Source organism: Lutra lutra, chromosome 8, assembly GCF_902655055.1.
Source record: "Lutra lutra chromosome 8, mLutLut1.2, whole genome shotgun sequence".
In the NCBI taxonomy this organism is placed as follows: domain Eukaryota; kingdom Metazoa; phylum Chordata; class Mammalia; order Carnivora; family Mustelidae; genus Lutra; species Lutra lutra.
Window position 1 is genome coordinate 11,011,857 of NC_062285.1, and position 21,318 is coordinate 11,033,174.

General features: G+C 40.2%; 1 protein-coding gene across 1 annotated transcript in view; it reads right to left on the bottom strand.

The window, feature by feature from the left end:
* Positions 1-21,318, bottom strand: part of LOC125106826 (serine/threonine-protein kinase greatwall-like) — a 60,777-nt gene that overhangs the window by 17,156 nt on the left and 22,303 nt on the right. The window contains 2 exon segments of the mRNA XM_047741453.1: positions 17,558-17,699; positions 19,183-20,331. Of these exon segments, the coding sequence (XP_047597409.1) occupies positions 17,558-17,699; positions 19,183-20,331 (1,291 nt within the window).

Here is a 21,318-nt window from a genome sequence, read left to right on the forward strand (position 1 = left end):
CCATCAGGCTTCCTGCTCAGCAAGGGAGTCTTTTTGTCCCTCTCCCTCTGCTCCTGCTCATGTGCTCTTTCTTGCTCACTCTCTCAAAAAAATTTAAAAATTTAAAAATAAATCTAATTAATATTAAATAAATAATAAATTTAAAATGATTAGATACAAATAAATTATTATAAATAAAATTATTACAAATGAATAATTAGATATAAAATAATTAAACAGAATTAAAATAATAAATTTAGTGAATTTGATTAATTTAAAATTTTAAAATTAAAAAAAATTCCTTTTTTTAAAAAAGAATGGTTTCTTGAGAGTTTTCAGATAATACTTGCAGATAAATATAAGTGTTTTTAGATGAATGTAAAATATGAAATAGTAGAAAAAGCACATAAAATATCATCACTTTGGGCCCAAAAGAGGCAAATTGTAAGACAAACATATGAAAATATATGGACCCACTTGAGTAATAAATGCAGCTATTAAATTAAGCTGTAGTATTTTCCCATCCAAGTACTAACCAGGCCCGACCCTGCTTAGCTTCCGAGATCAGACGAGATCGGGCGCGTTCAGGGTGGTATGGCCGTAGACAAGCTGTAGTATTTTCAAGGATAGGTGAATCAATTTATAAAACCTGATATGTTGGGGCGCCTGGGTGGCTCAGTTGGTTAAGCGACTGCCTTCTGCTTAGGTCACGATCCTGGAGTCCCAGGATCAAGTTTCAAATCGGGCTCCCTGCTCCATGGGGAGTCGTCTTCTCCCTCTGACCTTCTTCCCTCTCATGCTTTCTCACACTCTCTCTCTCAAATAAAAATAAATAAAATTTTAAAATTAAAAAAAACCCTGATATTTCCTCTAATAAGGGGAGCTTTTATTAATGTACATATAATACTAAATACTTATGTATAAAGTATTTCAAGATGAAATTCAGAAAACAAAATGTTCTATGCATATACATTCTCAGCTGTGCTTAGGCTAGTAACTGTTTAGGCCATAATTTGAAGGTTTATAAATCATGTCTGGCAACTCTGCATTTTTTAATTTTTAACAAAGTTATTTAAATTTAAGAACTTTTGTGATGTGTCCCAGTGGGATTTTAATGATCTCTTTAATGGCAGTTTTGGTTTTCCTTTAGAAAAAGTAAGTTTATTTTGTTGTTACAGTGATATAAGTATTTTAAGTTCTGGTTCAGGATAGCTGTTTTCTATTTTCTTTCAGAATATGAGTCATTTGTGAAGAGTCGTTTTGGAATTTTAATATTGTGTTTATCTATGTAGCTGTGGACCCAGAAATTATAGCTTGAGGTACTGTTGGCTTTTCTGGAGCAGAGTTGGGGAATCTTGTGAACCAGGCTGCATTAAAGGCAGCTATTGATGGAAAGGAAATGGTTACCATGAAGGAACCAGAGTTTTCCAAAGATAAAATTCTAATGGGTAGGTTTTCTCTCTCTCTTTTTTTTTCCCCCTGTCTTACACTGTTCATTATGTTAGAGAATAAATTCTTTTTGAGAAAAATGTTACAAGAAAGAAAGGTACAGGAGCAAGAAAATATTTACTCAAAAGTAGCCATACAACTGGGCCTCTTACAGAACAAATACAGTTTATATGATTATACTCTTTGGGGGCAGGGGGTACCCTGTGTTTACTCTTATCTGGTATTGCTGATAAAAGAATAATTGTACAGATAAAACAAAAATTTTGCTAATTTTCAGTATTTGATTTTAAATCTTGAATTGGCTTCAGAACAATTTAGCTGTGACATTTCTTGTTTAAATTTATTTTCTGGAAATAGAATTAAACTTTCCTGGTTGATAGTAAGGAGTAAGAGGACAGCTCTTACAATTTTGTTGTCAGTTGGCAAGTTATTTTGGTTTAAAATAACTTAATAACGATATTAAGTCATGTCACTCTAAGAATTACTTAAAGGCAAGTGGGTTTCATTCATCTAAATATTCCTTCCTAATGGAATAATTTTATTCAATAAATTTTTATCCTTAGGGCCTGAACGTAGAAGTGTGGAAATTGACAATAAAAACAAAACCATCACAGCATATCATGAATCCGGTCATGCTATTATTGCATATTACACTAAGGATGCAATGCCTATCAACAAAGCTACAATCATGCCAAGAGGGCCAACACTTGGACATGTAAGTATCTTGTTTTTTTTTCTTTTCTTTCAAATAACACTCTCCAAAAGCTTATGTAGGAAACTGTTGAGGAAAATAATTAAAAAGAAAATTCAACTGGGACGCCTGGGTGGCTCAGTTGGTTAAGCAGCTGCCTTCGGCTCAGGTCATGATCCCAGCGTCCTGGGATCGAGTCCCACATCAGGCTCCTTGCTCGGTAGGGAGCCTGCTTCTCCCTCTGCCTCTGCCTGCCATTCTGTCTGCCTGTGCTCGCTCTCTCTCCCTCTCTCTCTCTGACAAATAAATAAATAAAATCTTTAAAAAAAAAAAAAAGAAAATTCAACTAAGTTCTAAGTTTGCTGATAACTTTCTTCTATAAGTTTCTGAACCATTGTGAGATCAGAGATACTCGTGAAACTTACCTGTTAATAAATACTAATAGTTCAAATATTATATATTTACATGATGAAATTTAAGTCTGGAATGACAACAAAGTATCATTCTTAAATATGTCATTGCTTTTTCCCCTCCGCAAAGAAACTAGGTTAGTGGTTTGCTAGTCTTTCTAAGACTTTTCTCGCTGAGTACAAGTTTCATTTTATCTTTCTTTTTTTTTTTTAAGATTTTATTTATTTATTTGAGAGACGGAGATCACAAGTAGGCAGAGAAGCATGCAGAGAGAGAGGAGGAAGCAGGCTCCCCACTGAGCGGAGAGCCTGATGCGGGGTTTGATCCCAGGACCCTGGGATCATGATCTGAGCCGAAGGCAGAGGCTTTATTTAACCCACTGAGCCACCCAGGCGCCCCTTCTTATCTTTCTAACGATAGACATTTTAAGCCTTTCTTTTTCGGCACCTGGGTACAAGTCCATCCTATTGCAGCATTATCCTATTGCAGGGTTATATAGCTATGACACATAAAATGAACTTTTGCTTTATAAAGAATTTTTCTTCCTTTGCATAATGCCAGTTTTATCGTTAGTCGCCTGAGACCATCTCTACTAAATGTCTTTGAGCTGTCAGCATCATGACATGAAGTGCTATAGCAAGAGCCAGATGATAATTCTGATCATTAATAGAAGCATTTCCAACTGTGTCTGGAGTTTTTCTTTGTTTCCAATTGTCTAGGTGTCCCTCTTGTCTGAGAATGACAGATGGAACGAAACTAGAGCTCAGCTGCTTGCGCAGATGGATGTTAGCATGGGAGGAAGAGTGGCTGAGGAGCTTATATTTGGAACTGACCATATCACAACAGGTTGGCTGTAAAGAATGGCTTTAGTTCAGATTGTGCTTGCTGATATAAAAATATTTTTAAATACTGAGTCTATATTTTTAACTTTTAGGTGCTTCCAGTGATTTTGATAATGCAACTAAAATTGCAAAGCGGATGGTTACCAAATTTGGAATGAGCGAAAAGGTAATAGCTAATTTACCCCTCGCTCATGAATCAAGTGATGATTTGCCAAGTGCCTCCTTATGAGACAGGGTTCTTTTTTTATTCTTAAGACTTTATTTTTTATTGGAGAGAGCGAGCATGAGAGGGGAGATGGTCAGAGGGAGAAGCAGACTCCCAGCTGAGCAGGGAGCCCAGTGCAGGACTTGATCCTAGGACTCCGGGACCGTGACCGGAGCTGAAGTGAGTCTCTTAACCCACTGAGCTACCCCAGGCACCGTAGGAGAGAGGGTTCTCGTTATAAATTGGTAACATTTACTTTCCCCCTGTCTCATTCCGAGTAGATTTGTCACAGCTCATTCTAAACTAAACTTTTTTTTTTTTTTTTTTGAGTGCTAAAGTATAGTATTCACTTTCCATTCTGGCTGCTTGAACAATAATAGTATGTCATGAGTTAAGCAAATGATAAGATATTCTATTTCTGTTCATATGACCTAAAACTTCTGTTTGCCGAGCTTGCTTACTTTGCTCTTCCCACGCATTTCACTCTCCTACGTTATCACTGTGGCTTCACACGGCACTTCCAACACACTACATTGTGGATTTCTGGATTTGGAATAGTGACAAAGGTTTTCTAAGAACGTACTCAGAACCATAGTTGGGATTTTAAAGTTTCTCTCTTGTTCATACTTTTTAGTCTTACACTTTCAGAAGAATGATTAAATTTCTATACTGAATTTCTTCCTTGGCCTTGATGAGGCTTCCTTAAGTATAGGATAGTACTTCCTCTGTTTACATTTATTAGTGGTTTAGGGTGTTTCTGTTCAATTTCTTTTTTTTTTCGTTTGTTTTAGCTTAGAGTTATGACCTACAGTGATACTGGGAAACTGAGTCCAGAAGCTCAATCTGCTATTGAACAAGAAATTAGAATCCTTCTAAGGGCAATAATTCTGTTTTTCTGTGCTTATTCATCTGACTAGTCATTAATGTGCCTAAATAGTTAGGTGCTACCAGAAGATAATGGTTATCCCCTGTTTAAAACTGTTGCTATATATAATCAAGAGAATGAGTGCACCATTGAAGCCATAATTTCAGTACGTAGTTGGGAGCCTCTGGTCATAGACTGAATCTTTATTTTATTCTGGCCATAGGCTAGGAACAGTTAATATCAGTAATTACAAATATTCTACTTCATCTGTAAAACCATAGTGTCGTTAGAATGCGGGGATATTTGATTATTTGAATCTTTATTATTTTTCACTCTGACATACATTTTATTCCACAAATACTAGTTGCTTTGTGCCTCGCTGTGAATGAAGCATAAAGGTCTTTGAAAACAAGTCTTTTTGATTGCAGGGTCCAGTACAGAATATGTGAGCATCGATTCAGTGAGATGAGTGAGTAGGTTCTGTGGAATCTCCTTAAGGCAGAGCAGATGCTTGGATTAGGGCAGTGAGAGGGGAAATTGAGAAATATGAATGCATTTAAGAGATGCTGATCTAGCGGAATCGAATGCCTTTCTGATATTTGGGTGAGAGAGCAGCTAAATGAAGTAACAAAGCTGTGTCCTCCATTTCTGCCTGGTGCAGCCATCTAGTTGTGTGTGCCGTTGACTGAGAAAACACTGATGATGGCCTAAGGGGGGGAAGTGTGTAGATTGTAAGCTGAGTTTTATACATATTGAATTTGAAGTGTTTTCTTTTTTTAAGGTTTCATTTGTTTTTTGAGAGAGTGAGTGAGCATAAAGTGGGGTGGGTGAGGGGCAGAGGGAGAAGCAGATATCCCTGTTGAGCAGGGAGCCTGATGTGGGGCTCGATCCCTGGGCTCTGGGATCATGACCTGAGCTGAAGGCAGACACTTAACCAACTGACCTGCCCAGGCGCCCCTGAATTTGAGGTGTTTAGTGAAGACTTCACGTGGGGAGGGATACGTGGGTCTGGTGCTTAGGGCAGAGGTTGGACATGTGCATTCCAGTTGGTTGTACATGAAGGCAGGTCTTGGAATGGAAAAGACTGAGCTAAATGGCAGAAAGTCTAGTGAGCGAGAACTGGAATTAGGGTTGTAGATGGCAGAATGAAGCATGTTGAAGTCAGATGGTGTGAACTTCAAAGGAATCATGCTTTATAGAAGAGGGTTGTAAAGTAATAGTCTGTCAGCGGTGAGGGGAGCAAAGAGCTCACCTCTTTACTCTGAAATATCTGGGATAGGAGTGAATCAGTAGCTGTCAAGTGAGGGATTTGGAGTGTCCCCAGGAGGGCCAGGTTCTGATTAACTCAAGGAGGTAAAAGCTTTAAAGTCATTAAGTTTATGATAAGTTTATACGATGGAAAGGTTTAGAAGGTGTTTCAGAAGAGGAATTCTCTCTCCCTTGCCTGAATCTTCATTCTTTTTTTTACTATTTATGTTATTTTGAGTAAATTATCTCTTCTAGTATTAGAGCATTGGAAATACTTTCTTTGCTCTTAATACTTTTCTGAAATGTTAAGCTTGCGAGGGCGGTAGGTACTCTTTCCACTAGATGGCGCACTTACATTGTTATTAAGGAAAATGATGCTTCGCTAGTATACATTTTAGGTTCAAATGTATACGAAACTTAAAGATATAAAAACCTTAGCATAGTCTTACTTGTTACAGTGTAAGGGTTTCATTCCAATGGAGTTGTTAAAGTTAATACTAATTCATCCTAGGTTATTAGTTTCAATATTCCATGACATATTTATAAGACTTTATATGTTCTCTTTAATTTGATATTTCACTTGACCAGAACAGTTTTGTTCAGAATGTCTAACGATGTTTATTTTTAATAATTGTGTTATTTTTATATGACGTATGCTTCTTGGTGTTGGTAAACTCATTTTACAGTGGTATAGTTGTCACTGAATGACAGGTAAGTTGTTACCAAATAAGAATAGAAAAGTAGATCTTTTCTCACCCTTTAAAGTGAATAAATTGGTGGAATATCACAAGGCAAAAGGAGCAAACCTGCCTTTCCTTTTTAACGTGTATATTGAATAGAGAAATAGATTTCTTTGTTCGCAGACCTTATTATAAAAGCATATAAGTATAGTATATACTTATATATCTTTAAGTATAGCTGCCTAAGGAGTCCTCACTTATCCATGTGATACATTTTGAGGTTAAAAATAGAATGTTTGCAAGTATGAAACTAATCTTTGAGAACCAAGCTTGCCTTATCTATCAATCAATCAATCAAGTAGGCTCCATGCTGGGTGTTTAAAGGCTCCATGCCTTAAGAGACTCTTAATCTCACAAAACAAACTGAGGGTTGCTGGGGGGAGGTGGGGGGAGGGATGGGGTGGTTGGGTTCTGGACATCGGGGAGGGTATATGCTATGGTGAGTGCTGTGAAATGTGTAAGCCTGATGATTCACAAACCTGTACCCCTGGGGCAAATAATACATTCTATGTTAATTTAAAAAAAAAAGCTTCATGCTTTTATCTTTTATAAATAGAAATGAATGTAGTTCACATTTTTTTAATCTTTTTTTAATTTATTTCAGCATAACAGTATTCATTGTTTTTTGTACCACACCCAGTGCTCCATGCAATCCGTGCCCTCTTTAATACCCACCACCTGGTTCCCCCAACCTCCCACCCCCCCACCTCTTCAAACCCTTCAGATTGTTTTTCAGAGTCCATAGTCTCTCATTGTTCACCTCCCCTTCCAATTTCCCCCAACTCCCTTCTCCTAACTCCCCATGTCCTCCATGCTATTTGTTATGCTCCACAAATAAGTGAAACCATTTGATAATTGACTCATTTTTTAAGGGATATACATTTTTTTCCTTATTTATGATTTTAGCTTCTACTAAGTTTTCTGCCTCTTAGATACCTCCTTTTTTTCATTTCAGGACTCATATGAACGAGCGAAACGTATCTTGAAGACTCATGCAAAAGAGCGTAAGAATCTAGCAGAAGCTTTACTAACCTATGAGACTTTGGATGCCAAAGAGATTCAAATTGTTCTTGAGGGAAAGAAATTGGAAGTGAGATGATAACTCTTAAAATGGATGCATTGCTGGTTTTGCTGCAGGAATATATAAGTAGCATTTCGGTAGTCTCCTTTTGCGATGCTTTTCTCCCATTCTTGCCTTGGTATCACTCAAGAGTGTGAAACACTTTGTCTCTCTTTTGTCACATTTAATCTAATTCTGGTTATTCTCATGATGACACCTATGGCAAATTATCAGCCCATAGCAAATGTTATAAAAAATAAAGCACTATTAGGACTGGAAGCAGCTTATTTGAGAAATGTTAATCAGTTATTCAGTTGAAAATAAGTAATGATTTTATGGTTGGTTCCTCTACTAGATGTGAATAAAAATTGTGCCTTTAGCTCTTGGGAAGTACTTTTACTTGGCAACGTAAAATTATTGAAGGATTATCTTTGTTTTTAGATAGTACCATTTATCGTTGATGAAGAAATGCTGCCATTTGGCTCAAGTGAAGCATATTTCTATACAGGTCAGTGGAAACTTCATTAGAATGCACTTAATTATTTTGCTCCCGATTGTCCATATATAACATAGTTCTGTTTTTGTCTAAGAGAGAATTGCAAATGTACAGATTTAATCAGAATTTAAATGATTACAACCTTTTAGGAATACAGCTTGCATTTTCATGGTCTTTTTTTTTTTTTTTTAAAAATCATCATTCTTACTAATGAAATTTATTTCAGAGCAGCAAATATTTTGTTAAGTAAAAAGTGAGTCACTTCAAAATCTGAATAACTATATAATTATGCTTGGTATTAAAAGAAAGATTAACCCCAAATCTCAGTCCTTTCAAAGTGAACTTTGAATTACCCTCCTGGTTATGGAAAGTCATGTTTGCTTTTCATTCAGATTTTGTGAATATGAACATGTTATTACAGGATTTACAGATGACTTTATTTAACTGAATAGAGAATTATTTTAGAGCTCATTGTATTGGCTTTCCAACCAGATTATACTCTTGAAGTGATTTTATTAAAATTACCTACAGTTTTCTAATAACTTTTAAGCTGCATATGGTCTTCACTGAAGAAGTTGATATAGGGAGTTTGCTATATAGTATCCTGCGTCTTTTTTTTTTTTTGGTAGCTTTAAATTTTGATCTAATTTCAAACTTACAGAAATGTTACTTGAATAATACAAGGAACCCCCATATAACTTTGGTCCAAATTCATTGTCCCATTTTTTTTAAAGATTTTATTTATTTATTTGCCAGAGAGAGAGAGGGAGAGAGAGCAAGCACAGGCAGACAGAATGGCAGGCAGAGGCAGAGGGAGAAGCAGGCTCCCTGATGAGCAAGGAGCCCGACGTGGGACTCGATCCCAGGACGCCGGGATCTGACCTGAGCCGAAGGCAGCTGCTTAACCAACTGAGCCACCCAGGCGTCCCTCATTGTCCCATTTTTTAATTGTCCACTTCCCTTTCCCCTTTCTCTCCTCTTTCATCCTTCCCTGTGCCTCTCTCCTTCCTTCCTTCTCCCTGGGTATATACATGTCTTTGTGTGGATGCATGTTTTTATTTTTCCTAGATAGACTTCTGGGGTAGAAATTGCTGGGTCATGTAGTAAGTTTCTGTTTACCTTTTTACGGACCTGATGAAATGCATCATTCTCTGTATCTTGTACAGCATATTCTTAGAGTCTTTTTGATTAAAAAAAGTCATTCTTAGAGTCATTCTGGTGTTAATGAAATAATATCTCATGGATTAACATACGTTTATCTACACTAGTGATATCCTCTCCTGTTTTATTGGCCATGTGTATATTTTCTTTGGAGAAACATCCATTCAGAGCACCCTCACTGTCCCTTTTGGGTTGTCTTATTATGTGGTGTAAGAGATCATATATTCTGAACACAAGTTCTTTATCAATCTTGCTTTTTTTTTAAAATCCAATTGACAGTCTCTGTTGAGTGGAGTGTTTAGTTAATTCAGATTTAGTTTTGATATACTTGTTTCTACACTTCCCATTTTGCTTCTTCTTTCCTGTTTTTCTCATATCTCAAGAGATCCTTCTGTTCCTCCTTTTTTGAGTTACATCTTAGTGATTGATCTAGGTACGACTGTGTGCATCTTATCAGTCTACTCTAATTCTGGTCAAATGTAGGAACTTTGTTTCAGTAGATCTCATTTTCTTCTCTGTGCTCCTAGTTTCGTATGTTATATCTGTGCATGTTACAGCAACTCAACAATATAGTGACATAACTAGTGCTTTATATAATCTTATTTTCACAGTCTTTCTCTGGGAATGTCATTTATTTTTGCCTTTGTTTTTTTTAAGAATAGTTTTGCTGGATATAGAATACATGGTAGCCTTTTTAAAAATCTTTAATCATTTAGATTATGTTATCCCATAGACTCCTAGCTTCCATTATTATTATTTTTTTCATTTGGATAATGTTATCCCATAGACTCCTAGCTCCCATTATTTTTTTGTAAGAAGTCAGCTGCTAATCATAATTTTGGTCTCCTTTTGTGATAGTTTTTTTTTAAATCATTTTTTTAATTTATTTTCAGCATAACAGTATTCATTGTTTTTGCACCACACCCAGTGCTCCATGCAGTCCATGCCCTCTCTAATACCCACCACCTGGTTCCCCCAACATCCCACCCCCTCACCTCTGGACAGGGGGACAAGATGGCGGGGAAGTAGGAGGAGGCGCCTTTTCAACCTGTACCCTAAAGTGAGCTGATTACCTACCAAAGTATTCCGATCACCCATGAAATCAGCCTGAGATCAGAATTATACACATCTGGATCACTACAGGGGCAGAAGACACCAGTGGGCAGAGCCTAAGACGCGCGCCCCAGACTCTCCCCTGAAAGAGGTGCGCGCAAGCCGGGCGCTCTTAGACCCAGAAAGACCAGGCACTCCCAGCCCGGGCCAGCGGGAAAATCTCACTGTGCGATCGCTGCTTGGAACCTCTCTGGCGGTCTGGAGCTGCCCAGATGGCCGCCGCTGCTGCCGTGGTTTTGGGTACAAGCAGAAGATCCTGCGTCCCCAGGAACCGCGACTTGGAACCTGCTCTGCCAGCGGCCAAGAGGTGATTTATATGGGCTCTGCAGCACCCACAGAAGAACAGACTGAGGCTTCTCTCTGAGAGGGAGGTCAGGGAGCCGTTTGCTTTCCTCTAAACCTACAAAAATCATCAAAAGCGGTCAAGGCGAGAGGAAAAAAAAAAAGGTGAACAAACATAAAAACCTCCAGAGAACAAAAGCCTGAAAAAACCGGTTTCCTCAGAGCCCACCCCCTTGAGGGGGGCTGGAGGACTTAACTCAAGGAACATCACTGACTGAAAACCCACGTGGCAGGCCCCTCCCCCAGAAAACCAACCAGGAAAGAAAAAAAAAAAAAAAGACTATAAGAGAACCACCACCACTACTTCACAGGACAACTTTTATTTTTAATTTGTTCCCACTTCCCACTATTCTGGCTCATTTTTTTTATAGATAATTTTTTAACCAATTTACCATCACAGCAAGCTGTCCAGTACAACAAATTCCATAATAACCTTCTAACCTGAACTTTTTGATACATATACCTGTGTTTTTCTTTTGCATTTCTATTTTTTGAATTTTTTTTAAAATTTTAGTTTAGTCTAGTTTATTCCTTTTTTATTTTTATTTTCTAATATTCATATAGAGTTAAACTTCAAAGCAATCCCCTTTCCCCAATCAATACTACCTCTATAGGTAAACCAATATATTTTTTTAAAAGACTTTATTTATTTGACAGAGATCACAAGTAGGCAGAGAGGCAGGCAGAGAGAGAGGAGGAAGCAGGCTCCCCGCTGAGCAGAGAGCCCAACGCGGAGCTCGATCCCAGGACCCTGAGATCATGACCTGAGCCGAAGGCAGAGGCTTAACCCACTGAGCCACCCAGGCACCCCGGTAAACCAATTTTTAATCCCCCTTTAACCTAGGAAAGTTGAGTCCTTTAACAAAGATATCAAGATACATCCGGGAAGAATCAAAACAACCTTCCTCGCCCACACTGAGAATTTATAACCACTCTCCCATCTTTTTCTTCCACCAGTGTTTCTGTGTTTTTGTGTTTGTCCTGAGAGTATATAAATCTTACACTTGGGGTTCTTTTCGATAGGTTGGTTTTTTTCTCTTGCAGATTTCAAGGTTTTGTTTCTCTTTGCTTATCCTTGACTTTTAGCAGTTTGACCCCATGATGACATGTTTAGGTGTGGATGTCCTTGTCTATTTCCTAGTTAGGATTTACTGGGCTTCATGGATCTGCAGATTAGGTTTTCATCAAATTTAAGCAATTTTTGGCAATTACTTCTTCAAATATATTTATTAATCCTTTTCTGTCTTTCTTCTGGGGGTCTCCTTACATATGTGTTGGTACACTTATTGTTGATCTGGTCTCAGGCTTTGTTCATTTTCTTCATTTTTTTTTTCTTTTCTCCCTCTCTGCTTGAGATTGAGTAATTTCTGTTGATTCTTCAAGTTCACTGATTCTTCTGTCATCTCAAATCAGTTGAATTTTCCATTGCAGGTACTGTATTTTTCATCTGTAAGTTCCCATTCAATTCTTTAATTTACTTTGTATCTTTTCATTTTTTTATTTCTATTTTTTTTTTCAATTTATTTGACAGAGAGAACACAAGCAGACAGAGAGGCAGGCAGAGAGAGAGGAGGAAGCAGGCTCCCTGCAGAGCAGAGAGCCCGATGCAGGGCTCGATCCCAGGACTCTGAGATCCTGACCCGAGCCGAAGGCAGCGGCCTAACCCACTGAGCCACCCAGGCGCCCCTTATTTCTATTTTTTAAAGATTTTTTTATTTGACAGAGAGATCATAAGTAGGCATATAGACAGGCAGAGAGAGAGGGGGAAGCAGGCTCCCTGCTGAGCAGAGGGCCCAATGTTGGCCTCGATCCCAGGACCCTGAGATCATGACCTGAGCCAAAGGCAGAGGCTTAACCCACTGAGCCACTCAGGCACCCCTGTATCTTTTTATTGAGACTCTTCATGGGTTGTGTCATTTTCATCATGGTTTTCAACACTATTTCCATTAGTCTTAGACCATGTCCATGTAGCTGCTTTTAAATCTTTGCTGAATCTACCATCTGGAAATACTTAGATGGTTTCTCCTTAATGCTTTTTGTAGTAAGGGTCACCTTTCTTGTCTCTTTGTTTTATAATCTTGTTAAATTTCAGGTAATGTAGCAATTAGGGGTTCTGATTTCCTCCCCAGGGGGTTGTCTTGTTTTGCTTAATAACTTGCCTCCAGTAAACTTCTGAAGTCTGTCTCTCCTGCAGTGTGTAGCCATTGATGTCTCTGTTCATTTCTTAAATTTTTAAGTCTTGCTTCTGACATGTTGCTGCTGTGCCTGCATCCTTTAACATTTAGCCAAAGATTGGGCAGATGTTGTGTGCAGACCCCATTATTCATGCTTTCTCCTCTGCTGATGGATCTGTGTGGGCTTCTAAGTCCATTCAACATTTGGGTCATTTTCAAGGCTGCCTGGTTTTGCTTCTTTGCGTGTATGCGCATGGCTTGGCAACCACGGGTATGTGGGTGGCTTGAACCAGCTTCAATTTCGACTGCATGCCCCGGGGTAAACCTGGAGTTTATGTGGAGTGCTTATCACATTCAGATGGCTCTCTGACCTCTCAGAGCTTACAGTTAAATACCTTGCTACTCTTATCTTGTTTCCTCCAAACAGCATTGCAACCTCAGGCTAGAGAAGCCTGTCTGCTTAGCATAGAGGCCACCTCTTTGACTTACTCTGCCTCAGGTCAGGCAAGTCCCTTCTCTAAGTGACAAGTTTCTGGCATGGGCAGTGAGAGCACAGCACAGACTCACACAACTCCAATCAAACTTCAGTAACTTTCATGAATAAACACTTCTAGTTTGTTGTAGGTCTCCAGAGTCTTTAAAATAATATTCTCCAGATTTATAGCCTCAGAGCAGCTAGCTGAGTGGAGTCCCTGCCGCACTGAGATCTGAGAGGCTTGGGCCTCGCACATGCACTTTGGGCACCTTTAGTCGCTACCCTTTATGCGCAGGCGCAGCCATGCGGGTTTCAGAGGTGCGCAAGCGCATTTGTGCTTGGCGTCATGGTTATGGTTGTTAGGTGCTCCAAGAATCCAAACTGTTGCGCGGTGGGTTTGGCTTATCTCTAGCACTGGTGCTGGTGTCTAGAAGTGGTGAAAAGCCGAGCGGGAGGTGAAGTTTTGGTGAAGCCTCTAGGCTTTGCAATGAAGAAGTTTTTTGGTTTCGGGACTGGGAAGGGGCGTTCATCCCCGACCTTTCGCACCGAGCTGATGAATGGCTTGGGGGCCCCGGTTGACAAGAAGGAAGAAGTCAGCAAGTCCCAGCAGGGGTATAACGTCCGCATGAAAGAGCTCAAAAAGATCCACAGAGCTGCTGTCATGGGCAACATACTGAAAATGCAGCGGTTGCTACTGCTTGGGAAAGACGTGAATAAAAGAGACAAGAAGAAATGGTAATAGGGATGTAAGGGCCTGCTTAGCCAGAGGGAGTCATTTTGTGTTTATGTAGTGAACTTAGATTGACCCCGCCCCTCCCAGAGGAACTTACTTGCAAAGCCTAAATACAAGGGCGGGTCAGGCCAGATGAAGACATCCAATCAGAGGGGTGCGCATATATCTACTAGGGTAAATTGAAATTCAATTGGCCACACAGAGAAAACCCATAGCAATTTTCTCTGTGTGTTGCAGACCTAGCATGACTATGCAGTTTTCTCTGTGTATTGCAATCTCATTGGCCACCTGTGTATAGCCTGGCTAAACTACCTCTAGAAAAGTCTGTGAGGCTGGGAGGGGTCATCTCTTTGCAAGAGACGGCCCTGACTGGTCAATTTGATTCTCGATGCTGGGCATGAAATAAAGCTTTGCTTGACCTTCACTTTGTATCAGTCTCGTTCCTTTGATTACGGACCCTAACATTGGGGGCTTGTCCGGGATCAAACGCCAAGAACTGAGCCAGCATCAGAATTTCTGGGAAAGCCTCTGGAGGTAAGATCACAGGATCCTGTCTGTCTGGTTGTGGAGCTCCAGGGTATTGCCCACCTTGGAGAAGCTGGAGCAGCCATGCTCCCCAGGGCTGGAGTGGATGTGGGGATGCCCCTTCCCTCCACTGGTAGGTCACCAGGGGGTTCGAGTCCCCCTAGGCAGTCAGGGGGTTCGAGTCCCCCAAGCTGTCACTGGGTGTTCAAGTCCCCCTAGGCAGCCAGGGGGTTTGAGTCCCCCTAGGTGGTCAGGGGGTCAGAGGAACTTAGTTGCTTTGGCTGATAAAGGGGAATTTGAAATGTGTCTCAACACATTTAGAGATTATTAACAGTGTTTAGTGAGTGCTACCACGGAATCCTTCTGGATTCTCTCATCTTGAGAAATTTTCTTAAGCTTTTATAGTGGAGACAAATATAATAACATAGGTAAAATGACATATGCTTTAAACAGTTTCTAATAAAGTGACAGAGACGTGAACAACTACTTCTCCATAATTGACCAATGGACGCTCTGTGGAAAAGGTAACATTTGAACTGATGATAAGATGAGAAGAAATTTAATGGGAAGAGGATTGGGTTCTGGATTTTTTCAACTAAGGCACAACTAAGGCACACTTGCACAAAATAAGGAAAACCTGAAAATAAATGTGTCTAAGAAATAGAATGAGAACATAAGACCTATAAAGGGATTCTTTGAATCTGCCTGTGCCTCAATTGTAGACCACCCAGACTCCAGAACCATGTGTGCGAAATACATTTTTGTTCTTTATAAAAGAAATAGAGATTCCTTGAGAGACACGGCTGGTGTAAGAGCTGAGAGCCTCCGATGCCGTGATCAGTGGTCTGGATTTTATTTTGCAGGTAGGAAGGAGGCAAATGGTTTTCAAGGAGAGCAGATGGACTGACCACTTTATGTCTTAAGAGGGAAAATCTGGTGGCAGTGATTATAGACAAGAGGATGAAGTTGATGGCCCAGGAAGAGAGCTAATAAACTAATGAAAGGGAAAGAGGACGTTCTTACAGAGGACAGTGGCAGAGATGAAAAGAGAAGAAATTCTGCAGGGACAGAACCAACAGGATTTAAATGCCTGAAGGCAGGGGCAATGTCTGTGTCATCACAAAGATGGCAGATTTCAGAGAGTGAACGGAGGAAGAGCAAGCTGGACCCGTCCCATTTTGACATACAGCACTGAATCACCAGTGAAATGCTGAGTAGGTGCTTTCCCCATGTGTATGCAGCCTAGAGAAAGTCAGGAGTAGAGGCAGATATCTGGGGAGTATCGACAAGGGTCTGACAGCTGAAGTCATGGAAGAGATGACATTAACCGGAAGCAGGGGTAGGGAAAAAAGGGAAAGGGCAGGATCATGAAGAATCTCCATATACTGAAGAGCTAAGGAGTTGGCCACAGAGGTAAAAGGAAGGAAGGAGACTGAGAAGAGGCTGGTAGATGTGACAAGAATGACAGCATTGATGACTGTTAATAAAAAAGTGCCAGTTAGGGGCGTCTGGCTGGCTCTATTAATAGAGTGGATGTCTCTTGATCTTAGGGTTGTGAGTTTGAGCCCGATGTTGAGTGTAGAGATTACTTACAAATAGAAATTTTGGGGGAAAAAAAAGTGTCAGTTAAATGGTAGGGATAACAATCAGATTGCCAGGGCAAAAATAATTAGGCAAAGGAAAGAGGCGACCTTTGAGAAGTTAGGCAGTGGGGAAAGACAAGAGTGGAAGCTTATTTGCAGGCTAAAGAGAAAAGGCAGCATAGAAATAAAAATAGAAGGAGCGCGCGTGTGTGTGTGTGCGCACGCGGGTTTGTGTGGGATGGGGGGTTGGGGTGAAGATGAGACAGTTGGATCACCGGAAGGAGCCCCAAGAATAGGGAAGTAACTGACACGATCAAGAAGACGACCACATGGGGCGCCTGGGTGGCTCAGTGGGTTAAAGCCTCTGCCTTCGGCTCAGGTCATGATCCCAGGGTCCTGGGATTGAGCCCCACATCGGGCTCTCTGCTCCGCAGGGAGCCTGCTTCCTCCTCTCTCTCTCTCTCTCTCTGCCTGCCTCTCTGCCTGCTTGTGATCTCTGTCTGTCAAATAAATAAATAAAATCTTTAAAAAAAAAAAAAAAGAAGAAGAAGACGACCACATTATGGACTGAATTATGTCTGCCTGAAAAGACATGTTCGAGTCTTAACCCTGAAGTCCTCTGAGTGTGCCATTTGGAAAAATGGTCCCTGCAGAGGTCACAGGGGAGTAGGGTGGGCCCCTAAGCCAATATGGCTGGTGTCATAAAACGCAGCCACGTGACCATGGAGGCAGAGGAATGCAACATGCTGGCTCGAGGGAGGCCCCTGCAAGCCAAGGGTTGCTCGCAAACCAGCAGAAGCTGGAAGGGCAAGGTCGTTGCCCTACACGTTTCGGAGGGAGCATGGTCCTGTCAACACCTTGGTGCCAGACTTCCGGCTTCCAGAACTGTCAGGCAATCAATTCCTGTTGCTTTGAACCATCCAGTTTGTGGCACTTGATGATGTAGCCCTAGGAGACCAATCCAGTTCACTTCAGACGGCAGGAGGGGAAAATTCTTCAGAGAGAGAAAGGGGAATAAAGAGGCTAGGTAGAAATGCCATCCTGGTCTTCCTCTGCGGCATCCCGAAGATGGCTCACTTTTGGCTTGACCCTTGTGGTGAGGGGATAAGTGAGGGCGAGCTCTAAACAGGAATGCGCTGCTGCAGACTGAACAGAAGTTCTTGTTCAACTTTGTATTCCCGAGCCAAAGCTGGTGAGATGTTTTGAACTAAGATAGCAGAGCCGCTGGACGGTAGGGCTGCTCGGGGTCACTGAGACTGAGCGGGAATGCAAAGGACAAATGGCTGCATGTCTTCTTTTGCCATAAGAAATGCCTTATTTATGAGAAAACCAGTATCACATGAGTTCCTTTTCTTTTACTCTCTAAAAGTAATCCAAATACCAAAGAAATTTAGAACAATTTTACCTCAAAAGAAAATGCAGTGATAGAGAACACTTTAGAAACTCAAAGACATGGAAGCCTTACCATGGGCCCTGGCCAGTAAGAGCTCAGGTGCGAGGTAGTCTGGGGTTCCAAGAATCCGCCCATCATCCATGGGGGCCGCCCCTCGCCTCACACTCTTTGGAGTTCGATATGGAGTTGCTGATTTGACCTGTTTCGCGGTCTGCTAATTTAAAAATAGTTTACAATAAATATCGTATTTTCTCTTACAGTGAACGGAAATGCTAAAAACAAAAGCAAAGCTAGGCTGCTGGGCATAAAAGGCCTATGCAAATTCCTGATCGGTTTTGAAAATGGACTCATTACTAACATTTTGAACAGTCTTGATATCTGGTGAAATGAAATAGCTTAGATAAGACCAATTATTTCAGTAACATCTAGATATGCAAGAAAGAATGAAGGAATCCTTAAGAAAAATTTCTTTCTTGATAGCATGGACTAATAGGAACTTCAGAATGGTCACTAAGGGATGATGTTGTGGCTTACAAATGAATTATTGGGACAACACATCAGCTGGTACTAAATATAAATAACTTCTTGTGCTAATTGGTAAAGTTTTAAAAATATTCTGTGGTCTTACAAGGATTCTGTGAGACAAGCAGAACAGGTGTAAGCATATTCTACAGAGAGATAAGAAATAGGCTCTGAGGAAAAGGGACTTCTACGTCACTCAGCAACTTCTGAATAGAAAATCCCAACTCTTGTGACCCTAAATCAGGGTTTGTACTTTCAAGTTTATGTTGCCTCTCCAAAAAAAAAAAGGGGAAAAAAATGAAACTTTGGGTTTATGAAAATAAAGGTTTAGAAAATAAAAACAATATAAGATTTGAAATATCTATTTTCCAACTATTTTCTATAAAGAAAAGAGATAATCTATGAAAGTCCTTAGAAGGGACTAAAGATAGAGTTAACTTTAATATTATATTTTAGAGTTGCTATCTTCAAGTGAAAATATGTCACTATAAATATGTAAATATGTGATTGAGAATACGTGAAAGTCTAGGGTCCCCTGGGTGGCTCAGTCAGTTAAGTGGCTGCCTTCAGCTCAGGTCATGAACCCTGGGATCCTGGGATCAAGCCTCGAATTGGGCTCCCTACTCAGTGGGGAATCTGTTCCTCCTCTCCCTCTGCCCCTCCTTGCTGCTTGTACATGCAAGTGCTCTCCCAAATAAATAAATAAAATCTTAAAAAAAGAAAAGAAAATATGTGCAAGCCTAGAGCGCAAATGAAGAAGGTGCTATAGTTAAAAATAATAAATTGCTACCAGCTTAACTTTCTGGAGCAAAACCTCCAACAATCCAAAGATTCCCAACCAGCAGAACAGAAAATCTCAGATAGTCTAGGTAAGAGGTAAGTACCTGGCCTTCATAGTTTATTGTCATAAAATCAACAACAAAGTGTTAGAAAGGGGTGCTTGGGTGGCTCAGTGGGTTAAGTGTCTGCCTTCGGCTCAGGTCATGATCCCAGGTCCTGGGACGAAGCCCCGCATCGGGCTCCCTGCTCAATGAGGAGCCTGGTTCTCCCTCTCTCACTCCCCCTGCTTGTGCTCATTCTCTCTCTCTCTCTCTCTCTCTCTGTGTGTGTCAAATAAATAAATAAACTTTTTTAAAAAACAAAACGAAACAAAGTGTTAAAAAGTTGGAACACACCTGATATGGCATATAGGATGCTCCTTTTTGATTAGGGGTTATAGCCATGGGATATGAACCGCTATAAATGCAGGAAATATCCATTGCATCTAAAGAGGTAATGCTCATTTTGGATGGCTCTGAGTTATTGGATGCATTGATATGACTGTTAAAACTTCGAAAAGCTACAGCATTTCTTTTAGATAAGCTTAATGTTTTCAGCACCTCTGAAGACGGAGCTAACATTTTTTGGCTACCGTCTTGGACAGCAGGATTCTCATCGCCTTTTGGCAAGGTGTTTTCTTGCCAGTTGGGTGATACGGAAAGTAGGTCTTCAATGTTTGATTCTTCAAAAGAGGATTCGTTGATGCTTTTATCTGGATCCAAGGACTGCCTTTCTAATGAACTCTCCATGATAGAAATTCCAGGAAAAGAGGAATCGGAGTCCATACACATACTTTTAGAAGCTCTCTCGTCATCGGAACATAGAAAACTCGAACTTAGGAGGTCTTTCTTATTATTCTTGTCACAATCCTCACCCAGTTCACACAGAAGGTTTTTTGCTATCATTGGGATCGGTGACTTTCCTGGGGTTTGTGGTTTATCAGTGAAAGAACTGGCCGTGCTCTCCTTATCGGCACAGTCACCTCGCTGACCCCCACACACCGACAGCTTCAGGCCTTGGACTCCCATTGTTAAGCCTGTCCTTTGGCTTATATACCCATCGTTCATTTCATTTCTAGACTCATGCTCCATACAGTTTTTTTTATTCTGTATGATGGTCTGACAAGGACTAGAGTCAACGAACTCAAAAGTTCTTTTAAAACTTCTTTTCCCAAGGTGCTCTGCAGTCCTGTCACCAGGATCTACAGCCCACTGATCTGACTGGTGAAAACCAGACTGTGCTGTGTCAGTGGCCACATGAATATTATCTATATCCAGTTCTCCTGCTTGCCAAGAAACTTCCTTGGGGAGGCATTTTTTAGCCAGGTTTACACAAGAGCTTCCAGTCTCAGCAATGGTACTGCTGTTATGAATGGGAGAAAGGGCTAACTCAAGATCCTTTTTATTGAAACCTTGGGTCTCGATGGCATTGGTTGATTTTGTACATGAAGGCTTTTCCATTATATTCCAACTCATCACTGTAGAGCCCAGTGCATTGTCACTTTCCTGAGAGGGAGGAAAAAACACTTTTTTAGTGTATAACACAGATTCTTGAACTTTTAAAACCTCTGTTGACTTAGGTGGAATAAATGACCCCATAAACTACTATGCTACCTAGTCCCACTTTCCCCTGGAACAACAGAACAATAACAGAGAATTAAAGAGCAATATAAACAATTAAAGCATGTTTTTATATATATTTTAAGTGAAACACTAGTCTAGAATTCAAATAAACTAGTCTTTAATATGTCTTTTCATTATTTAATATGTATTTGTATAATATGTATTTGATATCCTAGAATACATATTTGATACACATTCTTTAAATAGGACAAATTAATAGGCAACATTTTCAGGCAAAACTAAGGGTAAGGCTATATTATGTATATCTCTGCTTTGCAATAGGGGTATAGATGATTCTGTTTTGAATTACAAAATGCACAGGACTTAAAATATAGTTAAAGGAAAATTATAGACAAAAATTTTGTTAATATAAACAGGTATCACCTTGTATAAGTATAATAAAACCACACCATTAAGATGAAGCTAAATTAATCATAATTTATAGTTAAAACCCCAAAATAACAGGAATTAAAATCCACTGTCAACAAGATGAAATGAGGATGCATTAATGACAAAACACTTTTTTTAAAGATTTATTTATTTATTTGACAGAAAGGGACACAGTGAGAGAGGGAACACAAGCAGGGGGACTAGGAGAGGGAAAGCAGGCTTCCCCTGCTGAGCAGGGAGCCCGATATGGGGTTGGATCCCAGGACGCTGGGATTATGACCTGAGCTGAAGGCAGACGCTTAACGACTGAGCCACCCAGGCGCCCCCAAAACACTTTTCTTAAAATCTGTTTCAATTTCAACTATCTGCAGGTGCTTTTCTGTGATCAGACCTTTGTACAGAGTATCAAAAATTGGTGCACGGTAATCAGGGTTTTTGCAACATTACTCAGTAAGAGTGTGTCTTCAATAAACTCTAACC